Genomic DNA, 24,313 nt, shown 5'->3' with positions numbered 1-24,313 from the left:
GTATTCCTCCACAGGTCTTCCGCCGGCTGGCTTATTCATGGTATCATTTTCACTGGCTCTGAGTCGTCGAAACCATTACTCCGCAGTTGTGATAGAGTACCATCCCCCAAAATACCATTAATCTCCGGAGAGTTTCTCTAACGGATTTGCCTTTATCGCCGGAATACTTTCAAATATGTCTATAACTGTTGAACGCAATATCCGAACTAATCATGCATAGCGTCGTTTTGTAGGTTATGTTAAGATCTTTCAAAGATGTATAGTATTGCCAGATACGAACTCTGTAGCGCCTTATGTATAGCCGCGAAATTCAAAAGACAAAAAGGCGGAAGGCGGAAATTTTCAAAGCTAATATTAAAGAAATTGATCTGTGAAAAGTATAAGTAATTCCAAATGCAGTCTTAAATGTTTGCAGTCAACACTTTTATTCGATTAGCACATTAAATATGAATAACAAAATTATAAAAATATACAATTTTTAAATCAAACACGTTTAAAATTATTTATTGGAATGTGAAATATAAATATGTAAATAATTATCAGGATTAATGTTCGTTTAATAAATATAGTTCTTTTCGTTCGAAAATTGCTAATTACTTATAACAAATAGCCATGTATGTATGTATGTATGTATGTATGCTTAAACATGTGGAATAACAGTCTTGTCGATTGATGCATAATATTTAATTCTATACATATTTAAGTATGTATGTATGACGGTAATTGTGCAACCGAACTACGGTGTGCTCACCACATGCCACCCTTTACCTTGTGCAGGATGGTTTTGAAAACGGGCACCTTGACAGGGAATGGATGCGGTACATGCACCGGTACATATTTAACTACCTTAAATGGTACACGCTTCTCCACGGGTACTGGCACAGGCTTTTCGACCGGATATGGAACCACGCGCTCCACAGGGACTCTCAACTCTTTCTCTACGGGCACTGGTACATGCTTAGTGACGGGTATATGAATGGGTACTGGCTTGTTGACGGGTACGACAATTGCATGCGAGATTGGTATTTGTACGGGCTCACGCACGGGGACGTGCACTTTTTTCACCACCTTATACGGAATGTAGTTGATGACATGCGATCCAGCATCATCATGTTGTTCGGATAGATAATTAGGGGAGTCATCGATAGAGGGACCCTTTCCGTCTGACTCATCATCCTCTATCTCCGCGTCACCGCCGCTACCACTGCCGCCGCTATGATGGTGTCCAAATGAGATATCCGAGTCCCCGCCGCCCGTATGCATGGAGGCGTAATTGTCATGTGGCATGAAGTACTGCATTGCTGTTGGCATGGGTGCTTGTTGCTGCTGCTCATGTGCGTATGTGGCCGAGGTTGTAAGTTCGTCGTAACCGCCGGAATTATGCCCGTAACGTTGTAGAAAATTGCCATCGGAGATTTTATCGTTTGGCTGTTGCAACTGTTGACTTTGTTGGTAGGTAGATGTGCCCGCGTATGCTGTGGTGCCTGCTGCCGATGATGAGTATTTGCCAGCGAAGGTCGAAGGCAGGAAGATATTGTGCGTACCAGCTGAGTGTAAATTGTATAGCGCGGTGCTAAGCGCATCTTTGCCACTAGAACGGCCCGAATTATAACTGTTTCCGCTACTGCTCCAGCCGTGGCTGCTGCTGCCGCCGTGTTGATTCCTTCCCTCAGCACCATGTCCTGCTGCGCCGGATGCACCCAATGTGGCGGTGCCATAATCATTTTCTTGCTGTTCTTCATAAATTGGTATGTGTTGTTTTGCCGGAATGGTGATTGTAGTTGCACTACCAGTCGCGCCAGCCCCGCCAAAACCGCTACTAATGTGCCGCAAACCCGAGAGATTTGTGAGACCATTAAGCTTTGCTGCCCCAAAGTTGTAACTACTGCTGCCACCGTCATTATGTGCACCAGCACCAGCACCGCCCGCACCGCTGCCGCTGCCACCGCCGCTGACGCTAAATCCATTGTAACTGCGTCGCTGTGTTTTTCTATCTCCATTTAGCGCTGCCGTCTCGGCGCCTGTGTGCGCAGCAATGCCGTTATGATTGCTGTCGCTGCTGCTATTTCGTTCGTAATGAACGTCGTAATATTGTTGCTGTGTGACTTTCTGTTGTTGTTGTTGCTGCTGCTGATGTCCCACATGATTTGCATAGACCGGGGCCATGTTTTTGTGGGCATGGCCAGTGTGCATTTCCGGTGTACGCCCGTGCCCTGCGGCCTTCGACGCCATCGGTGTGGCTGTAGCGTTGCAGAGAATTGACAGCAATGTTGCTGTTGCCACAGCAAGTAGCAGTTGTCGTGACTGCTGTGGGGCCGCAAGTGCGATATGAAAGAAAAATATAAGTGAATTTAAGTTAGTGTGTGAATAAAATGGGATTACGACGCTCTAGATGTAAAGTACCCTCGGTGATGACTAAATGAATGAAAAAGTTTATGATTTTTGGAATACCAATTTTTGACTTTTCTCTTTTGGAAGTAAACGTTGGTGATCCTATTAGTATATATTTAAATGATCAGTTTGACTGCGATAATTTATATATATATATATATCCGAACTAATGTCACAGTTGTTGTGATATCGATCTGAAATTTTGCAGTCTTTTCTAGCGAGGAAGCTGCTCATTTGTCGGATCTACCCATTTCGCACCACTTTCGGATGCAACTGCGAAGCGAACTGACCGATTCTAATCCAGTTCTTGCATGGAAAACTTTCTTTTAACTTTTGCCCAAAGCAACGGTAAAATCTCCTACTATAATGTCCGGATTGGAGCCATAGAAACTGGCCTATCAAAATCAAGATTTTATTTCAATACAGTTTTTGCTATAAGATTCTATTCGATGGGAATGTAATATACTATGGATCGGATTAAACTTATCTTATCTAGTATGCAATAAATCGTAAGATAAAGCTTCTATTCATATTAAGTCTTAGCTATACCGGACTATATATGTATGTATGTGGTTCCAGAAATCTTGAAGAACTTGACTTTTTTCGAATTTTGAACTGATATTAGCAATAGATATAATTCTTTATAACTGATACAGTGGATGCGTATAATTTGGTTGTGATTTGCTTTTCTTTCCTCTCTCTCTCTCTCTTGGTATTAAAAACCGGGAACGTTATGTTTTCTGCTGGGTTTATTGTACCGTAATATTCCGGACTGGTTGTTAAATAAATCGACATTTTTTTTCGAAAATATTCTTCTTCTGAAAAAGTTCCCGAAATAGTGCTCATACAATCCAATAGTCTATGCTAGTTTCGAAGAACATATCCCAATAATGCATCTTTTTGTTTTACTAAATTAACTGCCCTATTAATAGTTCTGTTGTCTGAATTGGTTATGGTTAACCTCATATCCTTCATAGGATGCCAAATGATTGGAGCAGCAGAGAAGTCTTTTGCTTTTTCTTGGTATCGTTTTAGACCTCATAGACACAGACTTCACCTTATCTCACTTCATACAATTAAGTGAACTGTATGAAGCCTTTCGTGCGAATCGAAAGCCAAGAAAAGACAGGCAAAGTTTTCAATTAAACTTCCACAGCCCAGACAAACTTTAAAGGATAAGAAGGCTCACTTGTATTGATGAATAGGAAACCTTCATATTGTAATGCGAAAAAGCTTTCAGTTAATATCCGCGAGCCATTTGTTAATGATTTCGAACTTCTAAGAACTTTAACTATTTTGGAAAAATAGAGTCCTACCATACAAAGAGCGAGAGAGATTTTCCTAAGACAGATAGCAATACCATCACTTAACGTATCTAACGTTGAATTATATATCGTTACGACAACAGCTGATATTTTCTAGGAAGCGAGCAATGATGAAAGTTGATTTATAGAACGCGTAGATTTAAAAAAATAATGCCTTTAGACCAGATTTTACTTGAGTTGGGTCCTCAGAGCCAATTGTTTCCAAACTAATGGGGATTAAATAATTCTCCGGTTGATGATTCAATGTAAATTTTGAAATTTAAGAAATTATTTGTTAATGGTTGAGAGAGCAGAAAAGTTTTTCTAACTAAAAAAATTAAAATTGTTTTCGAACTACATCACTGATTTTCGAAATATCAGAAATGAAGTAACTAACTATGTTCTTGTTGTCAGATAGTTTACCTTTTTAGCTTCAAAACACAATTTTTTTTTGATTTTGGATACACCAGCCATGTTTCAACTTCGATTCACACTTTAATATGAGATGATAGGTAACATTACTTTGGCGAAGTTTCCAATCTGTTTGAAAATTCCTTGCTAACTCACTTTTTTGCACCTTCATATAATTTTTTACTACTCAAAAACTATTTCCTCTTATATTTCGTAGATATCTCACACATGAGTTTTCCGTGAGCCTTTCGCAAACCTCATATAATTCTCACTTGCGTGTCGCTTAATTACACCAACACTTTGCAGTCTGTATGCAAATGCACCACAGTATCGTTAAACTCACCAAGCTTCCAATGATGGTTGTCATATTCAATTTCTTTTGTATGCTGGTAACCTTAGTATCCTTTATACAAATTCTTATGTTTGGTGAACGCCTAAAGGAATTGCTGTTCCTTGATATCACTATATGTTTCCTCTTGCTGCCAAAGCGACCTTGACGCCGATTGTGTAACAAAGCGAATGTGCTTAAACCCGAAACTGCATTTGATTTTATATGATTTCCACCTGTGCCAACGCCGAGAGGCCGTAAATGAAACGAGTGCATAGACGACGGACCAGCGCTGCAGCTAATGTGCACTTGCGTTATCTGCTGGCAGTCCACCGACGGATGTACAATTCGATTATTACACAATTTCGTTTATTTCTCCAATTTTTTTATTTTCATCAAATTTTCATCAATAATAAAGAAAATACTGCAAGCAAACTGGCTGGCATAGAAAGGCAATCAGGTGAACCAGCCACCAATGCGCTAACGGTATTACGAAAATGAGGCCAAATTTCGTGCCGAAAGGAAAGGTGTACTGGTGGTGATGGTGGTGGTGGTAGTGGTGGCTGTGGTGATTATGATGATGGTGTTTGTGTTTGTACTGGTGGTGAGTACAGGAAATGGTCTTAAGATAACACAGAGAGAATAAGCAGTTGTACTTGAAAATGCGAAAGTATTTGCAGTTGTTGCCTTTGTTGTGCGCTTAAGTCAACTTACTTACTGCGAGTATTTACATACACACTTCGAAAGGAAAATTAAAAGCGAAAGGTAGTCGCTATGGGGCACAGTGGTAGCGGAGAGTAGGGGCATTTGCGTAATTTGTGAAGTTTATGAAATATTTAAGTGTGCTTTGAAATGTTGCGTTTATTTATTCAGTGTTGTAATAATAATAATATAATTAAGAACTTGAGCGCCATAGAAGAGCCAAATGACTAGAAATTATGCAATATTGTTAGTACACATTTTTCTGTCAAAATATTATTTAATTCCAATTAAGCAACGAGTTCATTTGCTGCGGTTTACCGATTTATTTTAATGCTTGCTTAATTTGTAGTTTGTTTGCACACCAATTTGCAACTGTTCTAGCTGGGTTTCAAACCATTTATCTTCATTCATAATTTTTTCATGGGAATAACATTATGGGACTTAGTCGAGGTTGCTCTTCATTAACGAAGTGATGACAAGATTTATATCAAAATTACATATATGTAACGGTACATTGAGAGGGCAAATGGAGTATGTACCTTTCTTATAGAAACTATGTATGGCATACTTGTTAAAGATATACTATGTATAATTGGCTAAATGTATACTAGTTTTTCTAGCCACGACGTTCGATTTGAACATCATTAAAAAGATTTATTATGAATATGAATATCTTTGTCTTTAAGGCATATAGCTGCCTTAGTAGTCCGATCTCAAAAATTTGTTCGTAATTGCAGCGCTTCTTTGGAAAATAATCTGTGCCAAATTTCGTAAAAGTTCATTGCTAAATAAACAACTTTTTTCATACATAAACTTATTCTGCTCGGTGAGTTTGTATGACAGCTATATGCATTAGTAAGCCGATTTCAGCAATTTCTTCCGAGTTTGTGGATCTGTTTTGTTAAATAAAAAAGTTTTCCATACTAAGACTTGAGCTAGATCGGTTCGATTGTATGACAGCTATATCTTATAGAAGACATTGGTGGTTCCGTCAGATAAGCAACTTTTTTGGAGAAAAGGAGGGGTGGGTAATTTGAGGTCGACAAACATATGAACTAGTTCGGGTGTGTATTAGTACTAGTCATAGGGCTTCCGACATTTCTCTTTGGGTGTTTCAAATTTCCTGGCAAACTTCATTTACGTTTATCAGCAATTCCAAAGAATAAAATGATGGAAGGAATCAGTAATATCAAAGGTATCTCTAATAATTTTTAACAGTTTTTTATCGAGTATACTGTAAACCAATATTAGTGGAGACAAAACCAAGAACTGATCTTTGAGTTAGTGGGTTTATGACCTATTTAAATTTTTGTGTCTTCTATTTTTTAAGACGCGAAATAGATAGGGTACCCAAAACAAGTGTTTTGGAACCATTCAGAAGTTGTATATTTTATTTTTTCCTAAGCAGATCTTGGTGAAGCATCATTAAATATATTATATATGGAAACATATAAAGGAATCAGCACCGACTATTTTTTAGTACAAACATATTTTAAGGATATCAGTATTAGCGTCCCTATATGAAGACTGAGTTCAAGGGTGTTACAAAGTATTCCCATACGTTGCCGAACATTCTGACCACAGTTGGGTCTAAATAACCGGAGTGCACTCGGAGTTTTTCGGCCGAGGACAGTTAACTCGGCACCATTCCTCCAAATTAGTTCAGGAAAGTTTCCTGCCGCTACGGTGATTCAGTTTTATTAAACACCCAAGCCTACGAGTGGTAAAAAGGTTTCAAGATGATCGCTAAATCGTTAGAAACATATCTCGCTTTGAGTAACCTTCGAGCTATTCAACTGATGAAAATATTACAGAAGTGAAAGATATGGTGCTTGAAAATCTTCAACTAAGTATTAGAGAGATAGTAAGTGAGCTAGACATCACTCACAAGGACGTTCGCAGGTATTTGTTGGATATTTTGGGAATGAAACTCGTTTTTGCTAGCTGCATTTTTTTTTCAGACAGAGTACCATAAACAGATCTCTTTGAACATGCTTGATCATGTTAATTCCGATCCCATACTTAAGGAAAGCATAAAAACTACCGATGAGACCTTGCTTTACGACTTTGACATGGAAACAAATTAAAAGTCATCAGAATGGAGGGGAAAAAATGAGGCGAAATCAAAAATCACGCCGGTGCCGCTCAAAAATCAAGGTGATGCTCATAATTTTTTCCAATATTCGTGGTTTGGTGAATCAAGGGAGACAGACGGTCAATAAGCAATAAGAGCATCCGTCAAAAACGGCTATAACTGTGAAAGAACAAGTCTTGGATTATACACAAGGATAGTGCTCCATGGCATCGTGCCACGATTGCTACCGAATTTGCAGCCCAAAACGGAATGCATACCATCCATCAATCACCGTATTCATCAGATTTGGCTCCGTGTGACTTTTTCTAGTTCCTCAACCTGAAACTGCCGCTCCGTGAGACCCGTTTTCAGTCGATTGACGAGATAAAACGAAATTCGCTAAATCGTGGGCATAAGTGTATTTCATTTGGTGGGGATTACTTCGAAGTTAATAAAAATAATATTAACGAATAATGAAATATTTTGGTTTTTTATTTAGAATTTTCGGATACTTGTTTGTCCCAATGTATAGTATAACCTATATGAAGAGTTGACAAAATGCTATAAGATCCAAATAGTTCTCTATGGTACGCAGAAATATAACAAAAATAACAATAGCACCCCTCTTGATGAAAATTCGCATGCACCGCCAATGGTGCTTCCTTCTTTCACCCAAATTAAAAGTGTTACGCGATCACTTTAAATTGTAAACCAGTCGAAATGCCTTACAATCATTATGATCTAAATGCAGCTAGACGTTTATTTGCAAGCCAAACAGCTGTTGCAGCGCCAACTTAACTTTTATGAAAAGCAGCATTGGCCGCCAGCATTTCACCAGCTTGGCGGCCGTAGCGCACAGCGAAGTTCAAAGTCAGCATTTCGGCATGTTCGGCAGTGGTCGCCGTGGAGTGAGTAATAAAACAGTTACTGCAACATGCCACGGCAGGCAATAAATGCTGTGGCAAACGAAAATCAAAAACAACAACAACATACAACGCAAATTACAAACGCAGCGGCAACAAAGTGCATGCACCAGTGAGGTATTCATATTGGCAGCTGAAATAACTGCCGTTATTATTTTATAGCGGCACAGTTGGGCGATTTAGCAGCACCCCATCCATTCTATCAGCACTAGTAGGATATCACGAAATCTGTATTTAGAAGAAATGCAGAAACTAATTTAGTGCGCCGTCCCACTGAGCGATCGTTTATGCGCATGTGCAAGCGTTTAGCGCTTATTCGCCTGCAGTTAGCTGCTTTGTTGCCTTAATTACATTGTGCAGCGTTAAATACTATATGTTATGTTGTGTGCTTAGTAAGCGGAAATTTCTACTCTCCACTTACTTCTGAATGAGTGAGTGCGCAAACTACAAAATTTTCGTCAACTTTTCCTTTTCCGCTAATCGTAAAATATTTGTGATTATGAAAGTTGATGCGAAATTGATTGAAAGTGGTACGAATAAGTGCGGCCTTCGAATGATGTAATTTGCATTGCGTTTCGAATTTTATTGCCCCAATTTGTGCGCTAATCTCTCAAAGTTTGATTGTTTTAGTCGCTTTAGGTGTGTGTTATGAGTGTGTTTTCATTTTTAGCGTTTAATAAAATTTTACGAGGAGCAAAATGTAATAAATTTCGATGCGGTAATTGAGATTTATAGTCGGTGATTTGAAATGTGGAAAGATTGTACACCAACTTTTCTAATCCGTTTTTTCTACCACTTCTTTTTTCTCTGTAATTAAATTGTTGCTGCACATTTTTTACTTATCATTATTTTCCTAATGTGTATAATTTCTAATCATGATTTAAAAAAAAATTAAAAATATTTATTATATTTTTAATTTAAGGTAATAATGTGCGTTTTTGGCGTTTATCCCTTTACCATTATTTGGATAATTTTTATACCCTGAACAGGGTATATTAAGTTTGCCACGAAGTTTGTAATACCTCGAAGGAAGCGTCAGAGATCCTATAAAGTATATCTACAAATGATCAATATGTTGAGCTGAGTCAATTTAGCCATATCCGTCTGTCTATCCGTCTGTCTGTCTGTCTAGTCCTCAGTTTCGAAGATATCGTTTTGAAATTTTGCAAGCGTGATTTCCTCTTCAAGGAGCTGCTCATTTGTTGGAACTGCCGATATCGGACCATTATAACATATAGCTGCCATACAAACTGAACTATCGGAATCAAGGGCTTTTATGGAAAACTTTCGCATTTGACAAGATATATTCACAAAATTTGGTATAGATTATGTTCTAAGATAATACTATTATATGCGAAGAAATTGTTCAGATCGGATTACTATAGTATATAGCTGCCATACAAACTGAACGATCGGAATCAAAAGCTTGTATGGAAAACTTTCGCATTTGACGTGGTATCTTCATTATATAATCTCCAAAAAAATTGTTTAGATCGGATTACTATAGCATATAGCTGCCATACCAACTGAACACATAGTAAAAGAAATGCACCTGTGAAGGTTATATTAGTTTCGGTGCCGCCGAAGTTACCGTTTTTTCTTGTTTTTTTCAACCTGTTATTTTGCCGTGTGAATTTTAAAATTTAGCGTAATTATAAACGGAGTAAAAGAAGTAGAGCCGTGGAAATCGAAAACAAGCGGTAGATAAAACTTCGTAGGAAAGGGGGTGTAGAAATAATTAGCCACTACCATGGGATGGTTCCAATGAATATTTGATGTCTTCTGGTTGATTGGTGAAAAACTTCTGAGTTAAAATTCGGATCGGACTTTGAATCCTAAGGGTTAGTACGAGACACAGCTAAAGACCGGCTGAAAAGCAGGAAGGCCATTAATATTAACTAACACATCAATATAATAAAGGAATTAGTCTTTGAGAATCAGCGATAAACAGTCGTTAGAGGTGCAAACCATTTTGAAGGACCATTTGGGTCTAGGAAAAGTTATAGTTTTCACTAATATATGTCATACAGTGACGTACAATAAAATAGAATCATCCAGTAAAAATATTGAAAAAAAAAAAACAATTCATATATATTACAAAAACAAAGATGAAAAATTTATTTAAAAAATTCGAAGGACACAAAAATAGAATCACAATTTTTTATATTAATAAAATTTTTTTTTAAGGGAACTGATAGAAAAAATTGTAAGCACATTGTAGTGTATTCTTTATTGTTCAATACATATGCACATCTTCTAGGCATAGACCTAATTAGGCTATCGAAAGTTTTCTGTGGAAAAGAATAGCAGACCTTTGTACCTTCTCTCAGAATTCTGTCTTATTTTTCGGTTTAACGGCTGCAATATTTTTATATAACAGTTTTCCGTAAGTTTTTGATTGGATTCAGATGTTTCGGATCGCTCTCTTGTTGGAATTGCCAAAATGCAAGGCGAATTCCATTCAGCTTTTCTGAGTATGACCTTATGTAAAACATTAACGTATAAACAATGCTAAACAACTATATTGTCGCCACCGGGTTTGGAGGAGCTGGTCGTGTAGCGGACGCATATTTCTTTGTTTTTTTGGTTGCGGACTAACACCATACTATCATATCTTAACATATTAATTTTGCATTCAGACCATAAAATGTCGAACCATTTTTTTTTTTTATTTTAGCCCCGCACTAATTAATGTATAGTTTTGTCAACAGAATATGATTGCATCTATGCTATTTTCTCAGTAATGGCACCTTTCGGAACCATGTGCCAAAGCAAATTTTCTCCGAAAGTTGTCTTTTTACTGTTCTTTTTTTGTGAACGCCCTATTTTTCAACCATTTTTCGGAAATTTCGGGAAAAGATTTCGCAATTCAATTATGTATCTCACAAATTGGCCGATATTTTCTGTCATAAGATATATTATTAATATTATTATTAATATAATAAATATATTGTAAAGATATTATTCGTGCAAAGTTTTTTCCCGTTATATTAATTGCCTCTTGAATTGTATACTGGAAAGTGGAAGAAGCCAATGGAGTTTAAAATTGTGTTATATGGTCAGTACGCATGGTTGTAAACCGATTTCGGTCATTTGCACAGTGTTACATAAGATTTTTAGGGGAATGTCTTACAACTAAATGGCTACAATTCAGTTTTGTAGTCGAAATCGTTGATTGTGGACAGACAAAAAGATTGTAGGAGTCATCACAGAGCATCGATCTCTAAGATCCCACCTTGAGAAAATTGATAAAAGCCGGTTGAGACGGAATATTTTCCACGGCTCTCAATGTTCCAGCATAACAAATATTGATTAACTGTCGTGCTGAAAAATATGTTCGGAAACCCACTTTCGTATAAAGTATTTGAGATAGGTATTGTCTTTCAACAGACATAAAAACGGTATTAGTTGTTCAAAGGCGACTTTTAGGATTCTGATAATATCAATATACCGCAACCGTCGTAAAAATTTATAAATTTATAAATTTGCGAACTTTTGTTGAAACTCTTCATTATATTTTGCTGCCATATTGCTGTCATAATAGTTCAGACGAACTCTTAAAATAATACTGAAGTATTTTTGATTTCTTACATAATATTTTTTATAGCTTCAGGAATATATTTAATGTGCCCCCAGTTTACTTGCAAACTTTTATTTTACAGTTAACTTTTATACATATACATATAAAATGAGCAGGAGCACAATACAATTATCTTCCTAATTCGTCATTATTTTGTAGCGGTAATATTAACTTCCTCAGCAACTGGGCGTATTTCGCCGTGAGCGTGCAACAATTCAACGCCTTTCATAGGGTTGCCACTGCAATAAAACTTTTATGCCATGAAATTCACATTCGATAGAGTTCGTAAAAGACTCTTAAGAGCAATCTCTTCTTAAGTTAAGTTATTAAATCAAATCTGAGGAAGTACTAAAAAATATGAGTATTAACAAGCCATACTTAGTCATATTTTTTCCTATAGCAAGGTGAAGAACGGCAGGAAAAAATAAAGCGGAACTTGAAGTATTTAAAATATAAGTTATATGAAAATTTTGGAAACAAAGGTTATGATAGATCTGCAATGAAATCAACAAATTCTAAATGAGAATCGCGTGACCAAGTAGGTTAAGACGTGTCTTCCGCGGTAATGACATCACTTCTGCTTTGAAGGTTAGATTAGACTAGTCTGGTAGGTTCAGCATAACTTCGGTCCCTTCGAGTGCCGTTTCGAATTCCATGCGAAGTAATCATTCTTCAGAAGGCCAGTGCTTAACGCGAATTACAATATCCGTAGTCATATTGATCTGCCAGTGCATTCTGTAGAGGTAACAGCCTCAAGATTGTGATCAGTTGATATTACATTGATTTTCGGATGACAGCCGTACACCACACCTGGTAATCGCGTTCATTATCTGTTTGTAACCTGACACCCAGTCGAAGTGAATTCGCTCTCCAGTTATCGAACGAGCGCCTAGTCAGTTGTCTCTGAGCACCTGGAGAATCAGGACAAACATTTTAGCGCGACGTGTTTCTATGAGTGATGCCAGCCGAAAATGCAGCGTTCGTTAGAGCAGAGGTACGCGAATAAATTCTGTCGGAAACTCGGTAAATATGCGAAATAGACGTTTGATATGATCAAGCAGTTATACACAGAAGTTGCTTTAGCAAGAGTGGCGTGTTTCGGTGGCACAAGGCCTTTTTGAATGGTCGGGAAGAGGTTGCTGATGGAGACCGTGCTGTTGACTTCGACAAACACCGACAACTCGTGGCTCGTGCGCACGAAGCTTTGAACTCAGACCATGGATTAAGCAGTCATTTAATTGCCCATCTGCTAAATTTATCAAAATTTGTGGTTCATTACATTGTGAGGGAGCACTTGAGCATGCGCAAGGTGTGCGCGAAGGTCCCAAAAGTGCTCACTGACAACGAGAAATTGCGGCGGGTGGAGGTGTGAAAAGAAAATTTGAACATTTGTGAAAGTGATCCCCAATTTTTGATTAACGTAATCACAGATATGTAAGTCGTGACTATTTGATTATAATCCCGAGACAAAGAGGCAATCTTCTGACAAAAGAGACAATTTTTAGAAAACGGGGCAGGGATCCAAGCAGCATGCATGCAGAATGCTTTCCGTGACGCTTTCAATGCTTGGAAAACGCACTGGCAGCGCTACAACGACGCAGAAGGATTCTTTTTTTTTTTTTTTTAAAGAATTGAAACGGTTGGTGTAATAAATTTTTTTAAATCGACTCAGTTCAATTACTTTCCGCACTAGCCCTGTATATAGGGATAAAACTTTGCACATTTATGGTTTGCATTCTCATGGCTAAAAGTTATCAAACCGAAACTGTTCAACGCCTCAGATATCGTATATGGGGATACAAGTGCCTATTGTTAATTTTTTACCGAAAATATTGGTCAGCAAGAACTGTTATTGAAATTCACAGATAATGGATTTGAGATAATAGTGCGCCTGTACGCCAAAAAGTAAGTAGGCGTGGTTGTTAACCGATTACGCGTCCAATCGAGTCAATAATTCTCTTAGCTCTTATACACCATACTTTATCTAAAATAGAAAAATGATTTTTTTAATTTTTTATTTTCCAACTAATTGGCAACTCTATCAGCAGATCACAAATATATCATGTACCGTACATAAATCACAAAGCCTAGCTCAGCAGGTCAAATGCTGCTCGTATTGTTTTATAATTTTATGAAGACATATACATACATACATATGTACATATATTTGGACCTAAGCCACTGTTACACAATAGCCGTGCCATATTAGTCGTAACCCAGCGAAATCGTTTCGGGCATTTGACATTTCGAGCGCATTTGCAGTTGGCTTCGCGTTTGTTTTGGCCAAAAAGCGCGCGCCTCAAGCCTTTCGCCGCGAGCAGATGCCAGTTACGCGCTCGTGTTGTTGTTGCTCCAATGAGGAGTGTAAAAGTGAACGCCTTCAGCAGCTTGCGGCGCACACCTGCCATTACCATTACCATTACCAATGCCATTACCAGCCCATTCGGCGACAGTGCTGCGGCCGCACTGCCAGCTATTGTTGTTGTTATTGTTGTGGCACGCTGCCTATTACTTTTTCCTTTGCGCTCTCTTTTGGTTCACATTCTGCATGTTGCGTCCACTAATGCCGCGGCGGCCGCTGAACAAGCTCAGTGCCCAGCTGCCTTTCAATTCAATGTCGCAACGGTGTCTGTGCGGCCGTCCGTCCGGTCATTCATTTCACCTGACGCCCATTCAGCAGTGTTTAGTTTTCGGCTTTTGCCGTTTAAGTTGCGCCGACTGTGCGCGCTATCGCTGAGTATCGGCGAAGTGCACTCAAAATTGATGAACTTCAAGTTGTTGTTGTTGCTGTTGTTGTTACCATTTCTGTTGTGTTACTTTATTTGATTTGTTGTTGACTTGCCGCCATAGTGCTCATGCTGTTGTTGTCGTCGTGTGATTTTACTGTTGTTGTTGTTTTTAGTGTTGTTGATGTTGTTGTTATTGTTGTCGTACTCTGCGTGGTTACTTTTAATTGAAGTAGGAAGTAATTTCGAGTTCAGTTTTTGGTCAAACTTTTTGATGGCGTCCATTTACTTTTGCCTTCGCTCTTTGATTTGCTTAATTGTAGTTGAACTTTGCACAGTGTGTCGCTGTGAGTTGTGCTTGTTGCCAGTTGTTTTCTTTCGTCAATTTAGCACCAAACAGAGAGATTATTATTCTACTAGCTGTCACACTTGCTGTTTTGTTGCTGTAAATGTTGTTGTGCTCTTGTAAACTATTTGAATTCCGTTAGCTGTTCACACTCTGGCTGTCAACAGCATCAGCGGTGGACGCGCCAAATGTCTTTAATTTCTTAACTGCTTAATTTATGTGGGCTACTGACATATGCATTTATCTAAACCAAAATTTAGTAATAAAAGAAGGAAGAAGGTTGTTTAGTTTCTCAGAGTTCATTCACAATACCGTTGTGAACTTCAAAAGTGGAGTGTCTAGTTTCGTAGCAGTCATTTGGAGGTTGCGGCAAGATGTTGGTTGAAAATTTGGCGAATTGCCGGTCGATGGCTCCGGTCTCTTTTTACAAATATCATCGCGTACTTAATACTTAATTAGAATAGTACGAGTATTCCTTGTTGACAGTTCGGATCGAATTTGGAATGCAACATACCTCTCTAATCGAAGCAAACTGTCAACATAACCATGGTGTTTTCGGTTTCGGCTCTCTTTTGCCGATTGCTCGACTGTTTCTGGGTTGTAACATAGATCCAACACACATCGCCAGTAATAATAAGTTTCATGACATCTTGCTAATCTGAAAGCATTGTTCCACAGACGTTAAATTGACCCTGTTTTTCGAAGAAAATTACTGATTTTTGAACCAATCTAGCTTTAATTTTCCTTAGGCCCAAATGATCTTTCAAATTGGTTTTCACTGATCTGATATTCTAACGATGCCAGTAAGTCCTCTAACTGTTAGTCGTCTATACTAAAGCACCACTTCCTTTAGTTGTTGATGTGTTGATCATCAGTTGATGTTGATCCCGGCCCTGGATGTGGTTCGTCGTCGACTCGAATAATTTCACTCATCGTAAAAGTCTGTGCCCCAAAAAAAGGTGACATTGTATTTATTTTGAAAATTTTTTATTTATTTTTCCAAATCAATTTCATCCCCGTCTGTAAATGTTAAACGACGGTTTTTCAACACCAAATCTTTGATTTGTTGAACGTGAGCTTCGTCGGTTGAGGTTGATGGTCGCCCTGGACGCTCTTCGTCTTCGACACGTTCACTGCCGGCTTGGAACTCACTATACCACTTGTAAACATTTTTTTTAGACATAGCCTCATCACTAAACTTTTTCTACACCATCCTCAATGTATCCGCAGCAGAAAATTGATTCCGTAAACAAAATTTAATGCAAACTCTTTGCTCAACAAATTTCGACATCGCAAAAACGAAAAACTGACTTTTAGCACCTCACAAAACGACACGTATCTCAAACACTAATGAATATTTTGACATGAAATATGACATAATTGTGACTGACAGTACTACCAACCTAATAAAAAATATATCTCCAAATCCTTCGACGCGCGCAGTATAAATTTAAATGTCACCTTATTTTTTTTGAGCACATTGTATTTTATGTAATTCAGAAAGACAAACAAAAATACTTCAATATAAATGGCTAAAAATGTCACCCATATTTGATAAGGACGCGCGATCGTCCAAAAATGTAGTATGAAAATTTTCAAATCGACATATAAAACACTGTAGAGTGGGTTGATTTGCAGGGAGGTAAAAATCGGAAAAATTGCGCTTGGTTCCGAGCGAGCGTTTTTAAGGCGAACTTTTTTAGGGATCATAAGAATATGTTCGTCAGCTTTTTCGATATTCGAATGAAATTTGAACGTAGAGTCATTTTTGCATTCTATTAATCTTTTCGTTAGATCGTTATAAGATACATACTATATATCTCCTATACAACCGATTTTTCAGCCATTTTAAACCCTTAAAACTCGAAACCGGTTTTAGACCTATAGTCGCTAAGGCAAAGTTGTTCAGAATGATATGTAACACATTTCCCGCATATGCTTTTTGAAATAAAAAACTATTATTTTTTTTAGAGAAATAGAACTTGGACAATATTCTATTGCCGGCTAGTGCTCCAAGATGCTCGTTTCTTGTTTAAGCAATCAGTAAATAAGAGTTTCGTACTTTTGAAAGCCTTGTAGCATCATAAGACTAGCATCGATTAAACCCTCATAGCACAATATATACGTTAAGTCTTTAAAGTTTTCACTTGTAATCAATTATGAAGATATCTCCATTCACTGAGATATTACCTGGATGGTATTTTTCCTATATTTGACAAATCAATCAGATAACGCTGCTTAGACTATAACATGTTACGTTTCATTGTAGATTGGTAACGAGGTGAAAACAGAGCAGTGAAGTTTGCTGTACCGAGAAGTTGGAGGCAAACAATTGATCATCTTTTAAATATTTATAGAATAATGCACAAGGCTTTCAGTAGAAAATGAAAGGTGGAACTTCCTAGGGCCTCAAATAAAACAAAAGCACACATGAATTCTGATATTTTCCCGAAGCTTTTGGCAATGAGGAAAAAAACGCCTGGAACAGTTCTGAGGCAGTATAGGTCTGACAATTAAGACGAACTGATCACGACTTTCTCTAACATCGACTGTAAAATGTCCCTAGAGAAACAAATATTATATTCTCATTCAGATTGATTTGAAAATAATGTGGGAGCTTACTCGGGAGAATAAGGAGAACAATTCCATCTAGTTATGATGGATTTGAAAAAATTAATGAAAAATTCTATTGCAATAATAAATTCTAAATTGATGAACGGTATCTTTTAATAAAATAAGCAAAATTTTTACATTTTAATACATAAACACAAATAAAAAACTTTTTTTTTATTATTATTCGTATTTTGAGAAAGCAACAAAAAAAGGTATACATATATACCTGTGGGAAAAACGCTATTAACCGGTGTTACTTTTTCGTAGCTAATTACATAATTGGAAGAGGTGTGTCTACCTTTCACTTTCAAACAAACCGCGCTTATACTATGAGATTATATTTATACATATGTATATCTCTTCAATAACAAGAACATACTAATTGGTAGGATAGACCCCGGTTAGTCGTGTTAACGTTATTCACTGAGATTATGAATTTTACTGACAGCTTTGTAGTATTTATGTCATAAATATGTGTTTAAAAAGAAATGTACTTTGAAAAATATTGACCACGATTAAGGGAGTTGAAAGAGAAAGAAAGAGAGGAAATTTTTTTAATGCTTCTTTCTCTCTAATGAAGTCTCTTTAGACAACAACATTTATGTTAATAAAGCTGTAGAACACTCAACCACCATTGTTTTAGGTGAAATTTGTTGAAAAATACATTGTGCAATATTTTCAGTACTTTTGAAATAGCTTTCGGGTTTGACCATAATATTGATCTATGCTTGTATCTTAATTAAAAAAAAAAAAAAAAAGGCACAATCTGCTCTTACATATGATTTGGGGTTTCGGGGTAATGAACGCCACCAATCGGACAATTTTTATGGTTTTCGGTATGAAGGTTACTGGAAAATTTGTATATCGTTAAAGAAAATATTTTACTTTGATAAATTTTAATCTTTTAAGTGATGAGTGATGATGTTATCATTTCCGTAACTCTTTAAGAAAGGGCAATTATTTTGATTTGATTTCGACGGCATACGAAAATCAAAATTTATCTTTGCTTATGAGTCCATCTAATAATTACGCTTGTTTGTTAACTCGTGGCATATTAGTTGCTAGCCGAAAAACCAAATATTTCAACTTTTATGTAAACATATTATTAAAACATATTTTTCCTTTTATATTCTTCTACCTTTCGCCATCGATATCCTTAAATTTGTCAAGGCTATCTAAACAAACGATTACTATGCAAATGAACTACAATTGTCTGCTTTGTCATATTCTCTCACTTGCAAATCCGGCCGAAAAATCTGAGAGAATTTGCATAAATATTTACTTTGCCGAAAGATAAACAGTATATTAAATGTGGAATATCTAATATTTTCACTAAAATAATTGTGCAATTGCAGAGCAGAGAAGAGTCTATCAAATTCATATACAGAAACTAGTAAATAGTAGAAAATAAATATGCAAATTCATATGTAAACGATGTGAAATAAATAGTTGCCACACAATCGCCAAATCACATTGTGTATTTTTGAATATCATCTCAGAAAAGATGTCCGAGCAGATTAATTTCAATGAGACCGACCAACATTCAACTGTGCAGACAGATGAGCTTTAATGGAGAGTAGCCAAAGGTAGATGATTTCATTTGCGAGAATTTATTTGTCAATTAAACGATAGTTTATAAGGTTTTATAAATATGTCGTTGTGTGATTTCTGTGCGAAATTATATATAGTTGGTTATTGTGAGTGATATTTACTTGTATGGAGAAAATGTATACCGATATGCATAACCTAACTTTTAGTTAAAATAATCAAAATAGTCGAGATAGATATAGGGTTATGTACATATAAATAGGAAACAAATCGTAGATGAACGTAATCTGAGCACTGCCACGCCCACAAATCACAAGTAACCGAAAACTTATAAACTTCCGTAAAATAAGATACAGTAGAACTGTAATTTGGCACATGGAGTCATAGTAGCAAGGGACATCTATGGGCAAGATAATGTGGAATTGTGAACGTGGCGATCCCCTCCAATAAGTCTAATGACCACAATTCCGAAACCACTAAAGCTACAACAACCACATTTGCCTAAACCAAATATTATAAAAACTTCTATCGATAAATTGGATGACTTCGGATGATAACTCTTCCTACTCCCCATATAATGGTACAGTTAAAACTATTAAAAGCGCAATAAAACAATAACTAAATACGCCAGAAACATTAAATTTTACGACAGAGATGATATGAGAGTTTTAAAGTAATCGGGTTCAAAATTGAAAAATAGGCATAAGACCAGCCTTCTTTATATGAAATAACATACCTCGGTATCCGCTCGAGCGTTTTAAATCAAAATAAGCTGATAAAACGAGTATTAATAATAATTTTCCTTTGACATTTTTATCTAACAATGTGAAATTGAGCGGAATCGTACTATTACCACCTCTACTTCCCACATAACACCATTTTAGATTCGATTTTATTTTTCCACTTTTCACTATACAATTTAAGCATATGTAAATTAATATATCAAGATAAAACTTTGCATGATAGTGCCTTATTACTAGAAATGGTCCAAATCTAACTAAACCCGCTCAAGCCGCTAGGTACTGAATATGCGATTATAGTTAACTTTCCATTGAAAATATCGGTAGATGTGTAATATAATTTAGGGGAAATTCTTTTCAGTATGCCTGTTTGTTAAAAGTGGGTTGAATCGAGTTAATACTTCCCTTAGCCGCCACTTACCTAATACATAGTTTCTACAAATTTCCGGGTGGATTTATACCGCAAATATCGGCCAATATGTGAGTTAACTTAATAATATTGAGAAAGCGTTTTTTTTTTTAATAACGATGCTTCTTTGCGCTTAAAACGAATAAAATCGGGTAAAATCTTGCAAGAGTACAGTTATATAGTTAGTTATATCTGAACTTAGCTCTTCCTTACTTGTATACGATGTTTTTAGAGAAAATAGTTCAAGAACAAGGAGTGAAGAGTGTAACAATTCGATCCAGTGTAGAATTTTTGAGTTATTCTTTTGATCATAACAACATCTACCTGAACAAAGATCTCAATATATCCCAACTCTTCAAGATTTTATCCACTCTGAGAGCATTGTTTAAAGTACAAATTTAGTAGAGAATTTACCACAAAATCTGCTTAAGTTGAGTTAAAAATTTAGGAGAAAAATCGCTTTTAAGCCTGTATCATTTCGTTACCAATATTTGGTCCCAAAGGGCGGATATATGATTTGAAGATTGCTAACATGCGATCTGATAGCATAGTTCTTAATCTAGTTCAAAGAAATTTACAGAGATAAATTTTTGAAAGTAAGCAAATAAGCTCCATTTTAATAAGACCAAAACCTTCCTGTGGTTTCGGTTAGTTCTTGTTTATGTAGGGAAAGAATATACTGTTTAGTGGTAGAAATTCTTATACAGATGAGCCTAGAAATTCATACATTTACATACATAGGTGAAATTTTGACTTTATCTCGGAAATCAGAAGACGAAATCAGGAAGAAGGGCCAGAATGGGAATTATCTAATAGCTCATTATTTTGAAATAGCTATTGAAGATTGCTAAAAATTATTAAATTTTTGGATCAGTTATTATAGGAATCGATTGTATTCAAGGGAAAATTCTATTGACAACATTTTTGCCTTAAGTTTTAGCGACTTGTTTCGGACAGGAAATTAGAAAACGTAATTAATTCCATGTGTTTTGCAATTCTAAGTAGTCTTTGGTTACGTTTTGTTAAGTTACGTTATGTTGTTGTACTAGATTATGCTATTTTGTTATGCTATGTTATGTTATGTTATGTTATTTGATGTTATGTTATATTATGTTATTTATGTAATGCTATGTTATGTTACGTTATGTTATGTTGTGTTATGATATGCTATGTTATGTTATGTTATGAAATATTTTTGTGGAAAACTATTCAAATTTATATCGGATTGAAATACTCGCCCATTTTGTAGAATTTTTTCTTCTAAGTCATGAAACATAACAATAGCCCACATTTAAACCATAAAACTACTTTCACATTCATATGAATTTTTCTCTATGACCTTCACGTCACCAATAAGCTTAATGTAGCGTCAAAACTGGCGCGCTGACACCAATACGCGTTGTTGACACCACAAAAACTTAATGACGAATTTTCCACACGATTTATTTACCACGTGATACAAAGCGTCAAGTTGGAGCGTGAAGTCTGCGGCAAATGAATTTTTCATTTTCAACATTTGGCGTAAAAACTTCCGACTGTTTACACGATTTACTAGAGGCGCCCAGGTCGTATTATTGAAGATTTAATTAGAGCTTTATGTGAACAAAAAACCCGTAATTAAAAATAATAAAATGTACGCTTGCTCAGCACTGAAAGCGGCAAGTAAATTAGAAATTTGCTTGGTATTGTCTTTTTTGCAACTTTTCTTGTGCCGAGAAATGTTTGTCCACGCTTTGGAGGTATCCGGCTTGATTGATTTAACGGTGCCGCCAATAACAAATGATGATATTAACGCTACTGCGGCTGCGTTAGTAAATAATAACGGTAGACGACCGTTTCGCTTAATCATCTATGACCCCCGCACGGGTCAAGAAGCCACGGCCTTCGAATATATGCGTCCCACTTTTGGTAACACGGTGGACTTGACACGCCTGTGGCAACCCTGTTGGTGCACATTTTTAAGATGCCAATGCTGTTTGGGACTCAAAATGGGCGAGTGGCTTAATAATAACTGTGAGTATAAAATTGATCAGTGGAGTGTAATATCTCTATACCTATGGAAAGAGCATATTTCAAGGAGATGTCTTTGCCTAAGCTGGCGCGTAAAGATAAACCTCCAACGCAACTATAACCATACTTAGCGACAGTCAAGCGGCACTTAAAGCAATCCCTGCCTACGAGATCATATCGTTAGTGGTGCTTGAGTGTAGAGAACGGCTGAACAGTCTCTCGGATCGTAACCAAGTGTATCTGTATCTGGGTGCCCAGTCACAAAAGAATATGCGGGAGTGAACTGGATGATGAGCCCACCCCGCAAGATCCTTTTACATAGAAGAACCTGAACCCTAATACCATAAATGAGTTGCTCCGCAAGGAAGAAACAGTTGACAGGCAGAGGTATCGGAAACAAATAGGCATCACATCATTTCATTAGCAACTGACAGTATATTATATCAATAACTGGGGCTAAGTGGGTCATTGTGACTTAGGAAAGAACACAAGAGGCCTAAGGTCGCGGGAAAATCATCACCTATTTATCTTTTCTTATTTTATATGTTAAGCTGTGGAGACACAGCATAGACAACTAAACTTGAAACAAAAATCATTGAATATATTTATTCAAATTTACCGATGGAAAGTGACATTATTTTGATAAGTTTCGAGGGTATATCAATACCGTAATATTTATGGATGACCTGCAAAATTATTAAAGAAATAATTGAGAAGGATATAAAATCTTTGATTCTACCATTCGCTTTCGATCTAATAACGTAAAAGTATCGGATTGGGAGAAAGAGACCGGATGATTCCAGCTCCTCTTCCTCCTCCTTAGAGCTCTGGCAAAGAGCCTTTGATAAAATATTTAATCTAACCGTATGTTTACCTATTGGGCAGTGTCTAGTCAGAACTTTTACAAATACTGCGATATTGACTTTGCTAAGTGCAAATAGTTCGAAGGATCTCCTACGGTTCACCTTGAGTCAGTAGGATCATAGCAGTCGCATAAGTTTTGCATGTTGACCGGCGTTTGCTAAGCTCTGCTAAGATATATGGTTTCTAATCGTATGAAGTTTGCGTAAAGGGACCCTTACCTTTCTTGGCGAGCTCATCTGTCTTACAGTTTCGGGAAACTTTGCTGCGATCGACACCCACACAAGTCTAATATGGGAAACAACTTGTAGCTGTTACTAATGAGTTCATGCATTCCTTTTCTAGTTTTGGGTGTACAGTCAGCGAGCTCAAAGTCCGTATAGTCACTAGGCTATCAGAGTTAATAGAAAATGAAAATAGTCGCGTACTTTCCTTTACTTCTCCTACAAAAACATCAAATAATTATGCTAAAGAAASTTCTTCGAGATCGAAATGTAGCTTTAAGCGAAAAAACAACASAAATAACATTAATCATGTTCAATCACTCTTTACTCATCTACAACAACAGCAATCATTTGAAAACACACCCAATTTACAAAATTTACTTTTAATTAATTTTACTCAATGTATTTTTAGTGTTGAGAAAACTCTTTTATTCAATTCATTAATTATCTGCCGCTTATTTATCTACCATACTTATATTACATAACATAACACAGCATATTTTACCTTGCTCTCTTTCGCAGTTTGCTTCGACACAAATTACAACCCCGCAGCAATGRCAATTAATCTCGGCATCAGCTTCAATGAGCGCTACAACCTTAGCAGCAGCATACCGATTAATGCGCCGCCCACTTCGTGCATACCGTTAATAATGCCATTGCCAATTTATATTTGCCTTCGTGTGGACAGTGTACGCTCCGTAAATGGCAATGCGACGCTGTGTACGACACTCTTATTTCGCCTTATGCAAAACGATCTCATGCAGTTCTTGTTCGGGTGCGTGCGCTTCGGTCAAGATGGTTTCTTTTTCAATCGGTTTATAGCGTTTTCGCCTGGAGGTAATGGCAAGGGGCTTTCAGAAGTTGAAACGGCTGCTAACGGTATAAGATACGATGTACTAACTTGAAAGATTTTCAGCACGTATTTGAAAAGTATTTGGGGGGAAAATAATATTTTCGGCGCTTTAGAAATATAGATATATTAAATAGTTTCAAATATTATGTTTTAATTAGTTCTAAGTATTGCAGAGAAGTAGTTCGTTTTTTTCAAACGAGAGTTTGAATGGTTTCGTTGTTATGTCAATAAACTCAAGCAGAATTTTCTTTCTAGACAAACCCTTGAAAT

General features: G+C 36.7%; 2 protein-coding genes across 3 annotated transcripts; one reads left to right on the top strand and one right to left on the bottom strand.

Moving 5' to 3' along the window:
* Positions 1-521: 521 nt before the first annotated feature.
* LOC108977550 (uncharacterized transmembrane protein DDB_G0289901) lies at positions 522-4,562 on the bottom strand. 2 transcript variants are annotated; one of them, XM_018947268.1, is made up of 2 exons: positions 4,450-4,562; positions 522-2,307 (listed from the first exon to the last, which is right to left on the bottom strand). In XM_018947268.1, the coding sequence occupies exons 1-2, from the start codon at positions 4,471-4,473 to the stop codon at positions 748-750; spliced, it is 1,584 nt and encodes a 527-aa protein (XP_018802813.1). In that variant the 5' UTR covers positions 4,474-4,562; the 3' UTR covers positions 522-747. The 2 variants fall into 2 exon arrangements, with proteins under 2 accessions (XP_018802813.1, XP_018802814.1); XM_018947269.1 differs by having other exon boundaries at positions 522-2,304.
* A 17,251-nt stretch (positions 4,563-21,813) lies between these two features.
* LOC108977529 lies at positions 21,814-24,095 on the top strand. Its single transcript, XM_018947244.1, has 2 exons — positions 21,814-22,039; positions 23,713-24,095. The coding sequence occupies exons 1-2, from the start codon at positions 21,814-21,816 to the stop codon at positions 24,093-24,095; spliced, it is 609 nt and encodes a 202-aa protein (XP_018802789.1).
* The last annotated feature ends 218 nt before the right edge of the window (positions 24,096-24,313 follow it).

This window comes from Bactrocera latifrons, unplaced genomic scaffold (assembly GCF_001853355.1).
Source record: "Bactrocera latifrons isolate USDA-ARS-PBARC rearing strain unplaced genomic scaffold, ASM185335v1 scaffold_91, whole genome shotgun sequence".
Classification (NCBI taxonomy): domain Eukaryota; kingdom Metazoa; phylum Arthropoda; class Insecta; order Diptera; family Tephritidae; genus Bactrocera; species Bactrocera latifrons.
This window is presented reverse-complemented; position numbering and strand designations above follow the sequence as displayed.